A 15,054-nucleotide genomic window follows, 5' to 3' on the forward strand; every position below is an offset into this window, starting at 1 on the left:
ATTTGCCGTGGTGTTTAAATACTAATTTGCCGTGGTGTTTCATTTTTAAGTTGCCAAATTTTGACTCTTTTACTTTTTGACGTAACTAGTTACTATGGCTCTATAAGATGATGTTAACACAATATATGTGCATAATTGGCAATATTATAGCATAATTATTGCATTTTAAAAAGTGGAAATTTTTTTTCGAAAAAAATCTTTTGGTCCACGCAGTGAAATTTTCGAAAAATGGCCAAATTTCGACCCTTTTATTTTTTGACATAGCTAGTTACTATGGCTCTATAAGATGATGTTAACACAATATATGAGTATAAATGTTTAACTTTTCCATTAGAGTGAATATAAATATGGGTCTTCTGATTATTTTACTGGTTGTCAACATATGGTAAATATAATGATAGTTTCATAGCTGTATGGGCTCACATCATCAAATGTTTATATGCCTAGGCAGAGGTTTGAGTTGAGTGAACTTCTAGTTTCATTTGTTTTTTTAGAGTCTTTATCTTTGTAGATCTAAAACTCGATCGCTATTAGCATATTATGTGCACTTATTACAACCAGGAAAAGAGAAACACTACACGTTATTGGTTTTAATACATTTATTCGTGGGGTAATTTACCTAGGCTAGCAAACACTGGCACAGTATACGTAACATGGAATACACTAAATCAAAATTTTCTTCGATGAATAAACGCCTCTTTTAAACAATTCACCGTCTGCCCGCACACAGTAGTTTCGACTTAAATGAAGCGCTGGGGCGCTATTCAGCAAAGACCATCGCGAACTGATTGAGAACAGTGGGTATGGAATGCCAAACAAAACAAAAAAGTCAATGTACACACAATTTACACTACTAATAATTAAATATGGAATGGTACATAGAGTTTGCCAAGATTGACGAAAAACAAAACTAAACAACTAAACTTTCTAATTAAAACTATACTTTCACTCTATGATCATAATTATTAATATGCGTTTACAATTACCCACTTTCATAAATCCTCATCTGACAATTTCAAAATAAAATTATCAATTTCATTTCTTGGTGGTTAGAAGTGGTATGATCGTTTTAATAGTTTGCGAAATAATACATTACAGATCAAAATCACATTAACTGTTACTGTATGTGCTTAAATAAAGGCTACACATATAACATAATCATTAACACTTATAAACTGAATGTTTGATAAGGTAGCTGACATTATTGATAATCTTAATACGATTATACCTATGACATCTTACGACCATATAAGGTAACAGTAAGACTATACATGGATACACATGGCCATAGTATATCTATTATTGTATGATTATGTCCTTATATGGTACAAGAATTTTCACAACCATTATGTGGACAATATTGTGAGTAAGTATTTATCGGTAGTGTTTACTTCTAAAACTACTGTAGTACAATATAGCTAGCACATTTCGATGGACTGTTACATAGTTGTTCACATTTCTAGTGAATAATTTTCGGGGTTTTATCAAATTTTTTTCACAGAAATAAAACGCAGTTGGGTTTATAATCAGGTGGTAAAAGTCATGCCAGTAGTTTTGATAAATTGTAAATTGCACCACACAGATTTCAACAATAAAATGTACAGAAATCAATCATTATATCGACTATCCAATCGATGAAGACTATCCAATCGATGAAGACGATCAAAATGTCGATTCACGAGTTCCTTCTCATTGCTAAATGACACTAACCAATGATTTTTTTTTTTTTTATTATTATTATTTTGTTATTACTTTCTTTTTACAGCTTCTTGTCCACAAAAACAAATCGTCATAGAAACACATTGACACGATTATTGTATTACTCTATTAATACCGGTGACTATTAAATTACATCCTAGTTGAAGTCTATACTTACTACTATTATCACAATATAGCAGAAAAAGGTTACATTACTGGTAAATACTTGACTATTCAAGTGCAATGGAAAAAGTGTTTAAAAAATCTGGCTTAGGTATCCCGAAAAAATAGTCAAATCGTTTTCGTGTATTTATAGAAATATACACAGACATGCGTCTTATTCAATGTGGTATACCCAGCATTTAGATTTGACGATAAGTTTATCAGTGATTCTGAGATCTTTCGTAAAAGCAGTGTATTCATTTGAATGACAACACTGTAGCACCCCATTTGAAAATAAACCACTAGTTACCTAAAACATAAATTGCACAGACTGACGTGTATACAGAATTCTATTAAAAAGAGTGCTAAGGTTACTAGTTGCTCTATACGTACTCTAGTTCCCGAAAAGTCTGTTCCACCTGACTGAGCCGCAGTATGATCACAAACATTTTGTTGTTGATTATATAAATCGTCACTGTATTGAACGTGGCGTAAACTATGTACGACTATTACGAATATCAATTATATATTGTATTGAATATTTGTACCCTGTTGTGCCATTCCATGTTCAGCAAAACAGTTTTGTAGAACATACTGCATTACAACTAGAGCTAAGTAAGGGACTATAGCTAGTATGCGACCATAGCTAGTAAGGGGCCTTAGCTAGAAAGGGGCCTTAGCTAGTAAGGGGCCTTAGCTAGTATGCAACCATAGCTAGTAAGGGGCCTTAGCTAGAAAGGGACCATAGCTAGTATGCAACCATAGCTAGTAAGGGCCCTTAGCTAGAAACGGACAGTAGCTTATTAACGACCATAGCTAGTTTTGTATAGGCTAGTAAAACATCAACTGTACATTGTAAACATTATTTTTGACAAATTCATAACCTTTGAACTCGCAAGAAAATTCTACTCATTAAGATTGACAAAGGTGCTTAATACCACTATATAATTTTGCACAATTAATCTTAAGTTCTCTCTCGATCACTCTCAATAATATTATCTCCTTTGTTTATTATTAATCACGATAATTAAGAGTAAACATTTAAGTGGATCAATCTACACAGTAGTTAAATATCAAACTATTATTCTTAACACTATTATACACCTGTATATTATTTATATGCAAATAGTTAATTTGCATATCTGTGCATTTCATTCGAAAAGCAGTTATCAACAACTTTTAAGATGTGTATTTAAATCATTACTTGATTTTTCAGGTGAGCAAAATGCTCCTTCTCGAATTTAACAGTTCCTGATTGGTTGCGGACAGGAGTAAATGAGTGAATCGATAACTACCAAAAGGTCAAAGTTGACTGTTGTACGGAATCTACTGTACTATCAAAATAGTTAAAATGCGGAGAGGATCTCTATATTGGATACCACCACTTTTGATTTAGTGCTTACTATACAAAAAACAGCGCGACTGGCTGTGAAATATGGTCCAAATACTGGAGTATACTATGATAACACAACATCCAAAAGTCTGAAAAATACATAAAATTATTATTATTAATTATATTATTATCATACATTATTATTTCTATTTATATCATTAAAATTAATATTATAATTAATATTATTAATATTTAAACCCTACGTCAGCAAAAACGTTGAACCTAAATTATTCTCAACTTTTTACGTACTCTTTTAAAACCACATTGTTGCTAATGACGTATTTTAAATAAAGGTGAATTTTATAAAAAGCGATTTTTCCTTTTGAAGAAAAGTTTCAGCAGAATTGAATTGAAGCAAGGAGATACAGTTTGTTTTCAGAGAGAAACCCTTAATATTTTTTGTATTGTATATGAAATATACATTAAAATAAAACATTGTATCCTGAATTGTGTTGTTTAAAACAAAAAAGGTTTTTAATTAATTTTAAGTGAATTAAATTTTTAGTGAGAGAGTGCGGGTGAATGTTTGATAAAAATTCTTTGTGCGATGCAGCAAAAGAAAAAGTGCGTCTTAGTCATGGAAACGTGAAACAGATACTGTAGCAATGTCAGAGGAATAAGTTAGGTGAAATATTAAGCTCAGTCTACACTTTCAAACTAGTGTGATGTACACAAATATGGTAGTGATATACCCAAATATGGTAGTGATATACCCAAATATGGTAGTGATATGTCTAAGGGTAATGATATGACATCATCAGTCCATATATGAGCACATCACATTTTTTTGTCACGTAAAGTTAATAAGTGTAGACAGAGCTTTAGAATGAATAAAATAAATTTCAAACTTACTTTTAGAAGAGACCACAGTCCTTGAGATTGTTTTTAATGATGACGTCGGTGACGGCATCAAACACAAACTGTATGTTGTTGGTATCTGTAGCGCATGTGAAGTGGGTATAGATTTCTTTCTGGTCTTTCCTCTTGTTCAAATCTTCAAACCTCATTTGAATATAGGCAGCTGCCTCTTCGTATGTGTTAGATCCTGAAAGATGAACAATGTTTCATTATCGATTAATGTTTAACCAAATAGCTTACAATTATTCTACATAGTCATGTCCTATTTTCATAATAAAATCTGAAGAAGTCAGAAATTAAAATGAAATAAGATGGAAAATATATTGAACAGTAAAGAAGAAAACAAAAATTATATTTTTTTTAAAATGAATTTTCTAAAAAAAATAATTTAAAAAAATAATTTAAAAATAAAGATAATATCAGACTTTTCAGAGTTATTGACTTTGGTAGAAAACATAAAAAAAGAAAAAGCAAAAATCATGATTTTACTTTAATAAACAGACAAAATAAACAGTTACAATAACCAAAACCCATTGTCTGACGATTTGACTATATTTTTCTTTAAATCAGTATTTTTCAAGTAAATAAATATTTTTTTCGTTTCAGTTTTGGTCAAAGTGAATAACTGTATGCGACATTTAAAAATTACACTTTCAGAGGAAAACGTCTCTTTAAAAAACAAAAATCATTTGAAATTGAAATCTTTTATTAGAACTACTGTAAACCCTAAAATATTTAAAAATTTAAATAATATCACAACAAAATACAGTAGGTAGGTTAAACATATCAAAACGTTTTAAATAATTCTTGTACAGTATCCACAACAGAGCAGCTATGGCTACTACAGTACGCATCACTGAACACTATTTACCAAGAATAAATTTACTCCTCTGTCATGGCAGTGAAAAACAGAACTTGCCAATTAATGGACGAAAATAAGCAACACGTAAGATGCACAGAGACTTGTTGTCTAATTAAACAAAAGGTCACGGTTGTGCATACGGTTTGGATCTGAAAGCCGACGATAGTAGTCTTTAAGACAGTGTAGATAATGTATGCGATTGCCGAATAAAATTAACATAATGAGGAGGATTATAATAATTACGCGATTCGGACATCAATTGCAGAAAGATAGCATTTCAGATAATGTCTAAAAATAGACTCACGAAAAGAGTATTGGAATTTAGTATGTTTATTTAAAATTATATACACTAAGTGTAGGTCTACTAATTTATGTAATACTTAACTAGCACAATATGACTACAGTTATTAATAAAATTTGATAGACAATTTCTGAGACTATTTCATGCAAATTTCTTTACATCCTGGTAACCGAGATATTCAAGTATCAGAATTTTAATTAAATCACTTTAGATGGAACACATTTTGACGACAATTGGTGATTACTCCAGAATTGTGTGTTCTTTTTTTACTTAAATAAATAATAATTAAAAAAATAATAAATTAAAATAAATTTTTAAGAAAGGTCTCATCAATAAACATTTTATTTAATGATTTATTCTTCAAAAAAGAACAACATTCAGACTGGTCAACATAAAAATTAATGAGCCAATGAATATTAATGAACCAATGAATATTAATGAGCCAATGAATATTAATGAGACAATGAATATTAATGAGCCACACATGAATATTAATGAGCCAATGAATATTAATGAGCCAATGAATATAGCCACTTGCAATACATTTTATTGACTGATGTATGAATGAATGAATGACTGACTGAATATTAATGATTCAAATCTCAAGAATATTTGAATAATAATTTTAATATTTTAATTTAACTCAATGAATATTAATGGCATACTGAATATTAATGACCGACATGAATATTAGTGACTCGCACATAAATATTAATTACCTACAGTACATGAATATTAATGATTCACAAGTTTATTCGTATTCTCAATATATTACTGATCTAAATAAATAATTATGACTAAATAAATATCAATGACTCACAATGAATATTAATGACATATGAATATTAATGACCCACACATGAATATTAATGATGACTTACCAGAATATTCTGGAAAGCAGATTACAAGTGGTGACTTGCTGATTTTCTCCTCAAACAGATCTTTCTTGTTAAGGAATAAAATGATAGATGTTTCGGTGAACCACTTATTGTTGCAAATTGAATCAAAAAGCTTCATTGACTCGTGCATTCGGTTCTAAAAAAAAAAAATGAAATTATAATTATATACGCACGAAAAAAGGCCGCAACAATTAAAACCATGACGTTGCAATATCATGTAACCACAGAAAAAAAAAAATCCAATCATGGTTTAGACACATCAACAAAAATACAATTATTATATTATGCAAATTAATAATCATCAATATCCAATTGTTCTACTGCAGTTTACTGTAGTAATTACAGTACTGTGCTTTCTACTGCAGTAAATTATGTTAATTAATAATTATCAATATAAAAATTGTTCTACTGCAGTAAATTATGTTTAATTAATAATTATCAATATAAAAATTGTTTTACTGCAGTAAATTATGTTAATTAATAATTATCAATATAACAATTGTTCTACTGCAGTAAATTATGTTAATTAATAATTGTCAATATAAAAATTGTTCTACTGTAGTAAATTATGTTAATTTGTTTTAATGTAGAAGTTTACAGTATTTAAAGGACAGTTTTTATATCCTGAAAAACTTGCTAACTGTATATGAACATGAACAGGTTTATAGAGTAAACAAAATGTAGTTACTGCAGCTACTGCAGTAGAATAATTCTGACATGACTCCTATGTTCATACACTTATGACAAAAACAAAACATCTTTTAAAAACATTTCCACGAAACAATCACAATAAAATCTGCGATTATTACAATTCTTATCACATGGAATATTTGATGCATGAGTTTTTTTTATATTGTCTTGTTTTTGTTTCTGTTTTTTTCTGGTACTGTATTTAGTTTTGCTTAAAACATAAAGTACAGTAATTAATATATTTCTTAAATTAGTCGATAATTTACATAAATATTTGTTTGTACGAGGAGTTTGGATGTGACTGCAACACATTTTTGCGAGTGTGGCCAAAAAAAATATGAATGCTTTTAAGGCAAAAACAATTGATTTAAACACTGTGTACAAAATAAGTATAAATCTGAAATTATGCACATTAAAACAATTTATCAGTTATTTTATCTTGTAAAATTATAGTGAATATTTACGGTAGAAATAAAATTTAAATTACAAAGTCATATTCTTGTAGTTAGTAACAAAAAGCATGTATAGCTTTATTTAATCAAATGAGTGTTCTCGATTAGATTGGTCGCCTTGGAAACTGTCAATTACATTACTAATCAACAAATAAATAGTCGGATAGCTGACAATGCAAATGAATACTGGTGAGAAAAGATTGCGAAATTAAAATGACGGTGCCCGCATCATTATCAGTTTGAATCAACACGAGTTTAGCAAACGTTAGCTGTGTACAATATGTAATGTATTACTTTGCGGCGTTGCTTATCATTTTGTTAAATAATAATACAAAGAAAGAGAAAATGTAGAGCTGTTGAAATTATTTCTACAGGTATAAAAAATAATATAAATAATCTAATTCAGTTTTGAGACAATTAGAATATAACTAGCCACCAATTTGGATGAATACATGTGGATTATTAAACATTATTTGTTCATCATTACTTTGCGGCATTGTTTATCATTTTGAAAATAATACAAAGAAAGCAAACTGTAGAGCTGGTATTTAGAATAATATAAATAATGTAATCCTGACAATTAGAATATAAATCACATTAGCCACCAATATGGATGAAGAAATGTGGATTATTAAACATTAATATTTGTTCATCAATTTGTTCAGATATTTATGTAGAAAAATATGCTGTGTACACATCTGGCTCATGTGCACTTTAAAGAACCTAGTACAGTACATCTTTCGAGACGAGTAGGAGGTTACTCTGGTTTACTAGTATACACACAGCCACTGTGCACTGTATGAGTGATATACATGAGTGCTTTTGAATGGGTGTTAACTTTGCGTTATATATAAAAAAAAAACAATAATTTAAAAAATATACTCAATATGTTATAACTAATTATATAGATCAAATTTGCCATGATTTTTAAACAGCATACATAATTGATATGTTGATTATTATTATATAATAATCTGTATCTATTTCTTATATAACATTATCTTATCACTTGAAAATATTGAATTGCTAGGTTACTATAAATAACAATCCATTGTATGATGTGATGGGTTTGCCGTCAAATTGGAAAATGATTACCGAGGAAAAAACCGTTGACGTGGACAACAATTAGAGCTATTACAATGAGCAACAATAATTATGATTTGCCGAACATCTCATATGGCATCAGTTGCATTATGGGATTAAAATGTGTGTAATTTGATAGTCATAAAGGATTAATCTAAATGGCTACCTTTAGGTTTGTGAAAAATAATGACGGATATTAAGGACAGAAATAAAATTTATTAATACTGGCTCGGGTACAATATTCTTACCACACCCGATTCCCTCCACTTGATAAACATGATTTATTTTTGTTGGTTTTTTTCATACAGATGTTTTCAAAAGATTGTCAGAATTAAAATTACAAAATATATAAAGGATTATGTGAAAATTATTCTACTATTTTTGTAATGTAACGATTTGAGTTTGTTCCAATGTAGAGGTTTATAAGGCAGTCACTATAACAACAGTGTGTATTATTACCTACAGTATGAAAGACTTGCTAAAGAATTACATAAACAGGTTTAGAGTTTAAACAACATTACTGCAGTAACTGCAGCAGAACAATTTTTGACTTATACTTCATTATCCCTAAATTAACATCTACAGTAGATAGCTTTCATAGATAGCTTTCATTTCACTGATGGGAAACAACATATTTTATTCCTCTTTAGTAGTAAACATGTTTAGGGTCAAAGGTTGACCAAATATAAAAAAACATTTATATACTACTGTATGTCACCTACTATATAAAGTTCAGTTTAAATTGAAGAAAATAGCTCAGTAACATTCAATTAAACATACTAAAAATAGAGCATACTTCTTCAAATTTTACACAAACATCTTAGATTCATGAAAAACCATAGATTAATCATCCAAGCGTCTCGTTTACATATGAAAACCAAGACTTTAAAAAGACTACTGCACTACTCGATCATCTAAATGGATTTAGTAACAGGTTAAGAGGGATATTTATCAATATAGTATTCTGTGAACAAAATGCTAAAACAATAGATAGATAGATATAATAAATATTAAAGATGCCTTCATTATCATATATCAGTTGGGTATGTTTAAAAACAAATGAATAACTCATTTGCATACACCCGACAATGCAAATTATTATTTATAGCTCATTTGCATAGCACACTGATACACCTACCATCAATGAATGAGCATTTGATACTGATAGTAATTTGAATGATGAAAATTTAATTTATTTTAGCTCATTTGCATACACCCTGCAATGCAAATTATTTATAGCTCATTTGCATAGTACTGTACACCTAATGAATAAACATTTGATAGTAATTATGCGAATGATAAAAATAATTTATTTTAGCTCATTTGCATGAAAACTTGACGACATTCATGCAAATTACTGTATGCATTAGCAAATTAGCATACATCTAATGTGTCAGCTCATTTGCATAATTATAATTTAGTTATTCACATTATTAACTCTTTGTTGAGATTTAAAAGCAAAATTTATGCGATAAAAATAAAATTTACCATTTCTTCATCTTCTGCCAATACAAGGTCGTAAGCACTGAGTGCGACGCAAAAAATGATAGCGGTTACACCTTCAAAACAGTGAATCCATTTCTTTCGTTCTGACCTTTGACCACCTACATCAAACATTCTGTAATAAATGTAACAAAAAGGAATGTGAAAATGTTATGGAATCAAATAAAATGCAAGAGAGTTTAAAAAACCTCATTTCCACACTTTTAGTTTCAATTGTATTTTTTTTACTAAATTTTACTTGTTTTCAACTCTTTTGTTTATATCTAAAAATCTTTATTAACAATTTTAATATATCTTTACAAAAGAATCAATAAGTTATGAATAATAATTCTCTATATTTATTTGCAATTTATGACTCATTTCTTAAGATATGTAAAACTATTGGCTGAAAAAAAGTAAAACGTTAATAATCAATTATGAATGAACACTATATTATTTCACCCTTTTGATGAAACAATTTCTGAAAAATATTTCACTTGCAGTACACATGTTAATAATCATTTAATTCCAATCAATACTGTAGGCCTATTACCATTGGTGCTGGATATCTTTTTTAAGTGCTAAATTTAATTGGTATAATATTATTTTACCTATAAACTTTTCAGTAATAATACTGTACAGTTTGGACTCGCTCTTTAAACCTAAATCAACCAATCAATCAAGTCAGGTGATTTTACATAGAACCTGAAAATTAATTCAGTAAACTATGAAGTGACAAAGGTGCCAAATTATAACTAGGCTAGGCCATTAATGTTATTTGAGATATTTCACAAAACCAGGCTGCATTTTGTTTACTCTTTAATGACATAAATCCAATAATATTTATCAATATTTTTTAAATTATCACTGTTTATTGCAGTGCTTGCGTACATTTAAATATTTAAACTAAAATGTTATTGTATACTAAAATAAATCTAGTTACTGCAGTACAACCATTTTTACAGGATCTGTTAATATTACAAATTATATAGGCATAATAAATTCTCAAGGTTAGTTCATCTTCAAGGCTATTTGGTTTGAAATAAGCAGCAATTTATAGTAAGATTAGAAATTTAATAGGTACACAAGGCTGTGATAACTGCCGTTCTATTAACCAATCAGATTAAAGAACGGCATTAATCACGCCGTACCACAGACTACCGCACTTATAATTAAAAGTAAAATTTCTCTGAATATAAAATGTAATATAAAAAATGGCGCAATCATACAATTATACGTGATGTAGTGAAAATAGCATCTTTATGATTAAAATTAATTCATGTTGTTAAATCCATGGATCATCCATAAAAATAGATCTATAATTGATAAGATGATGCTGATAATTTGTAATTTGATGAATACGCGGATACAGGTGCGACTGCTTTGTTGATATTTTTACCAATTTAGCAGAACATCTGCATACAGCAATCCATTGAATTACACTGTATAATTATTGGCACAAAGAGATGGGAGTAGCCACATATGCAACAACTTTGAAAATTTAAAAAAATTCATATGTGCAAAATCAACAAAAAAACATATTTAATAGTTAAATTAATTTCCATCATAAATAATAATTTATCTAATTGTAATATTATTTTAGTTAGAATAGAGAAAAGGCTTGAACGTTCTTTTGGAAAATGAATGTAAACGCATTTTGGCATGAAACCTCGTCTCGTATTATTTATAAGTGTAGAGCTGTGTCTGTGTCACGCAACCACCATAATCATATTCAAAACAAAGAGTGCGCCTGTTAAAAGCTTTTGCGATCAGGACAGACAGAAAAACTTTAGTAGTTATAATAATTGTCTGACAGAGTTTGTCTAGCTTTAACAGATAATTGATGTGCATCCTCCTTTGCAGATTTTCGGGTGTCTATAGCCAGAAAATTGAAAACATGCAATGACCACCTGAGGCACATAGGTACAGTATGGTCATAGCAAAATCAAATGCTTCCTAAACCGCTGCACACTCAACCACACCGTGTATTTCATGCATACAAAAATATGCAAATTAATGCAATAATGTAAATATGCAAATTAAATATGTAAATTAATATGTACTGTAATTAATTATATTAATTATGTAACCATGTAACAATATGCAAATTAATGTGTAAATTAATGTAAATTAATGTTTATCATTGATATATTATGCTAAAAATATGTAAATCAACAATGTAAATAAATATGGATGGAAATATGTTAATTAATATGTAAATCTGTATGTAAATTAATACATTCAAAACTTACTTGAAATGTAAATCTTTGAAGGTAAAATGAGTCTCCACAATACCAGTGGTCTTCACCCTTGTTCTCAGCACATCTTGCTGCGTTGGTATGTAGCCTGGTGCCGACAGCCTATCAAGTGCGTTCAAATAACTGAAGAAAGAAACAATTTTTTGTTACAATAAAATATGTATTTTTTAATGTAAAACACTGCACAGATACTGTACATTTTAGATGCAATTTTTTTACTTGCCTAAAGGGGTTTCAACCAAGAATTCCCCCTTTCTACGAGCATGTACGCGTCTATGGTTTTAGATTAAGAGTTGTGAATAGTGAAAATGATCTGGTTAGGTGTATTATTATTTGTTGTACAGTATATATGGATATTTTTTTCTGACATAAAGTGATCAGATCAAATCAAATCAAATAAGGGTATTTTCCATGAATAAGCAGGTCCCATGTAGGGGTCAAATGTTACCAACTTTAAAACTGATTGGTCGGCATTTATTTGTATTTTACTGGTTACACAGCAAGATACAAAATATTATTTAACAACAACAAAATCTATTAAATTACAGTTTTATATAATCTATTCAGTAATGATGAATATAAATTATATTAAATAATTAGGTTTATCTTATCGTAGGTTTTACGATTTAAATTTAGCATTTAACTCGCAGTAAATGTATCATTACATTAAAGTCATACTGACATACTACATATTTGTAATCAAATATTCACATGAAAATGAAATTATTCAAGGGTGGATTATCCGATCATTACATTATCAAGTTTAGAGAATAGATTTGAAATTGAATAGCCAGTATGCAGCGTGATGGAATATTTCAATTCAATAAACCTCGGAAAAAAAAAACGGCTTGAGCACCTTTGTGCATAATTACAAATTTGTATTATCAACATTTATGTTACACTATAACAACATCTCATTGCAGTTATAAATGAACCATATTATAATAATCATATGTACACTGTAGTTAGCAGAGTAGTAGAGATACAAATTCAATATGCGCTTTCACGAATCAGCACAGATGTATTTTCCCAGAAAACAAATTTGCATCTATTATAACACTGCTATGCATGTATAATATAAATACTGTAAACATTAGATAGAAAACGAGCTTAAAACATCTGATATAGCCATGCATGAGTGATTTCAATAGCAAATAAATATTACCCTTTGAACTTTTTCATATACAGTAAGAAAAGGGGGAAGGGTTTACACATAGTATGCTTTATAATAAAAATGCATTTTACGGGAAAAATATTCATTTTTAAAAAGTAAAACAATGTCTTTTTAACCACAGGACATACAGGATATGGTGTTAAGAATTTCCAAAGAATTTTAATTTCGGTTAAAAGAAATATATTTACTTGTAAAGCAAGGCTTCTTGGGCTAATAGTAAAATGGGCTTTGGCCAAGACTAAAATGGGATTTGAAAACTGTGATTGAATAAAATAACTTTTAAAAATTAATTTTGGTGGCTGAAGTATGGAGTTTTTCTCGGCTCTTAAAAACGTATTAAAACAAGAAATATTTCTTACAAAAAACGCTGCTCGACATTTTAAAATTAATCATTGTTCTTTCTTCAGATATATTTATGATTAATTATTAAAAAGTTGTCCTTTAATCGCAAAAATACATTCAAATCAAAGACAGTTCTTTAATTATGAATATCACATGCCCATTTAAAAATTGTCAATTTTGAACTTTAATGTGCTGTGTGTGTGTGTGACCTCAAACTGTAGGCATGCAACTGAATACCCTCTAGAGACAACGTGACTTCACAGCGGTACAAATGAGAAAATTCTTCCACAATCTGTTGATTCGCGTCAACCAAACAAAGGGCGAGAATCCAAAATTGTTCAACCGTGAGTCCTCATAGACTCTTTTCCCAGACGTTTTTTGGGTCCAGCAGTTGGGATCTATAAATTATAGTCGAGTTTACAAAGTCGCAAAACTGTCGGCCTTAGATTAGATACTATAACTGCTGCTTGCTTTAGCTTCTGAATGAGTAGTCCTCATGGGACGTGGCTGGCTAAAGCAGCAGTGTGAAAAATCCTTGTGGAAACACAATGATTTTGTTTTTAGTATTAGTTACATGGATTTACTGTAAATGTAAGTCCCAGAATAAATTTGTAGAATGGCTTTAAGATATTTGGACAAGACATTCTTGCATGGCACTGTTAGATAAACTGCCACAAATTACAAGTGAAACCTGTCATGTCAAGTATATTTGTATGTGCTGTAGGGAAAAGCTAAAAACATGCTATATGTGATAAACATTGAAGGTAAACTGGTGTGATTTATAGTTTTATGACACTGAGCCTAGTTTTGCAATTACTCAATATTCCTTCCTAAATTTACATAACCTACTTCTTATCAAAATATTTTTCCTAGCAGCCTACAGAATCCAGAATTTGGAAAACATAGTTTAACAGTAAATGTGTCCAGGAAAACACAATTTATACCATTCTTCTTCACATGAATAAATAAATGGAAAAATGGAGAAGGGGTGGGGTGTCATAAATATTTTAAAACCAATGCCGCACCACAATGTTTTCTAGCTAGAAAGAAAGAATTAATAAAACCATCAGCGACATATTTTATTCCTATTATATACAGGCAATTCCATCAAAATATTCAGCAGATTTTTGTTTACCGTAGGTCTAAAATATCCTTAAGCCCTGTCTAAATTTATCAAACTAGTTTGACAAAAAAGTGTGATATGCCCAAATATGATAGTGATATGACATCATGTCCATATATATGGGCACATCACATTTTGTGTTTCATAAAATGATAGTGTAGACAGAGCTTTAAAGTGGTCAAAATAAATAAAGAAAAGTATAAATAGGTATCCCAATGTAAAATTTCAAATTAATGATGGTACTTTTTCTTTCAGTTAATCAAATGGAACTTACTAA

The 15,054-nt window shown here is 29.5% G+C and overlaps 1 protein-coding gene across 2 annotated transcripts in view; it reads right to left on the minus strand.

Annotated features, from left to right (window-relative positions):
- Positions 1-581: 581 nt before the first annotated feature.
- LOC144856195 (guanine nucleotide-binding protein G(i) subunit alpha) overlaps positions 582-15,054 on the minus strand; it is a 53,879-nt gene continuing 39,406 nt past the window's right edge. Inside the window, exons 5-10 of one of the 2 annotated variants that reach the window (XR_013614907.1) lie at positions 12,133-12,261; positions 9,887-10,016; positions 6,156-6,309; positions 4,106-4,298; positions 2,604-3,342; positions 582-2,552 (exon numbers count right to left, since the gene is read on the minus strand). Coding sequence is in view for 1 of the 2 variants with exons in the window: in XM_078714147.1 (XP_078570273.1) it covers positions 4,108-4,298; positions 6,156-6,309; positions 9,887-10,016; positions 12,133-12,261 (604 nt within the window). In the remaining variant the exon portion in view is untranslated. Of the gene's footprint in view, positions 3,343-4,105; positions 4,299-6,155; positions 6,310-9,886; positions 10,017-12,132; positions 12,262-15,054 lie in introns of both variants that reach the window. The other variant, XM_078714147.1, reaches the window with a different exon arrangement.

Source organism: Antedon bifida, chromosome 11, assembly GCF_963402885.1.
Source record: "Antedon bifida chromosome 11, ecAntBifi1.1, whole genome shotgun sequence".
Lineage (NCBI taxonomy): Eukaryota > Metazoa > Echinodermata > Crinoidea > Comatulida > Antedonidae > Antedon > Antedon bifida.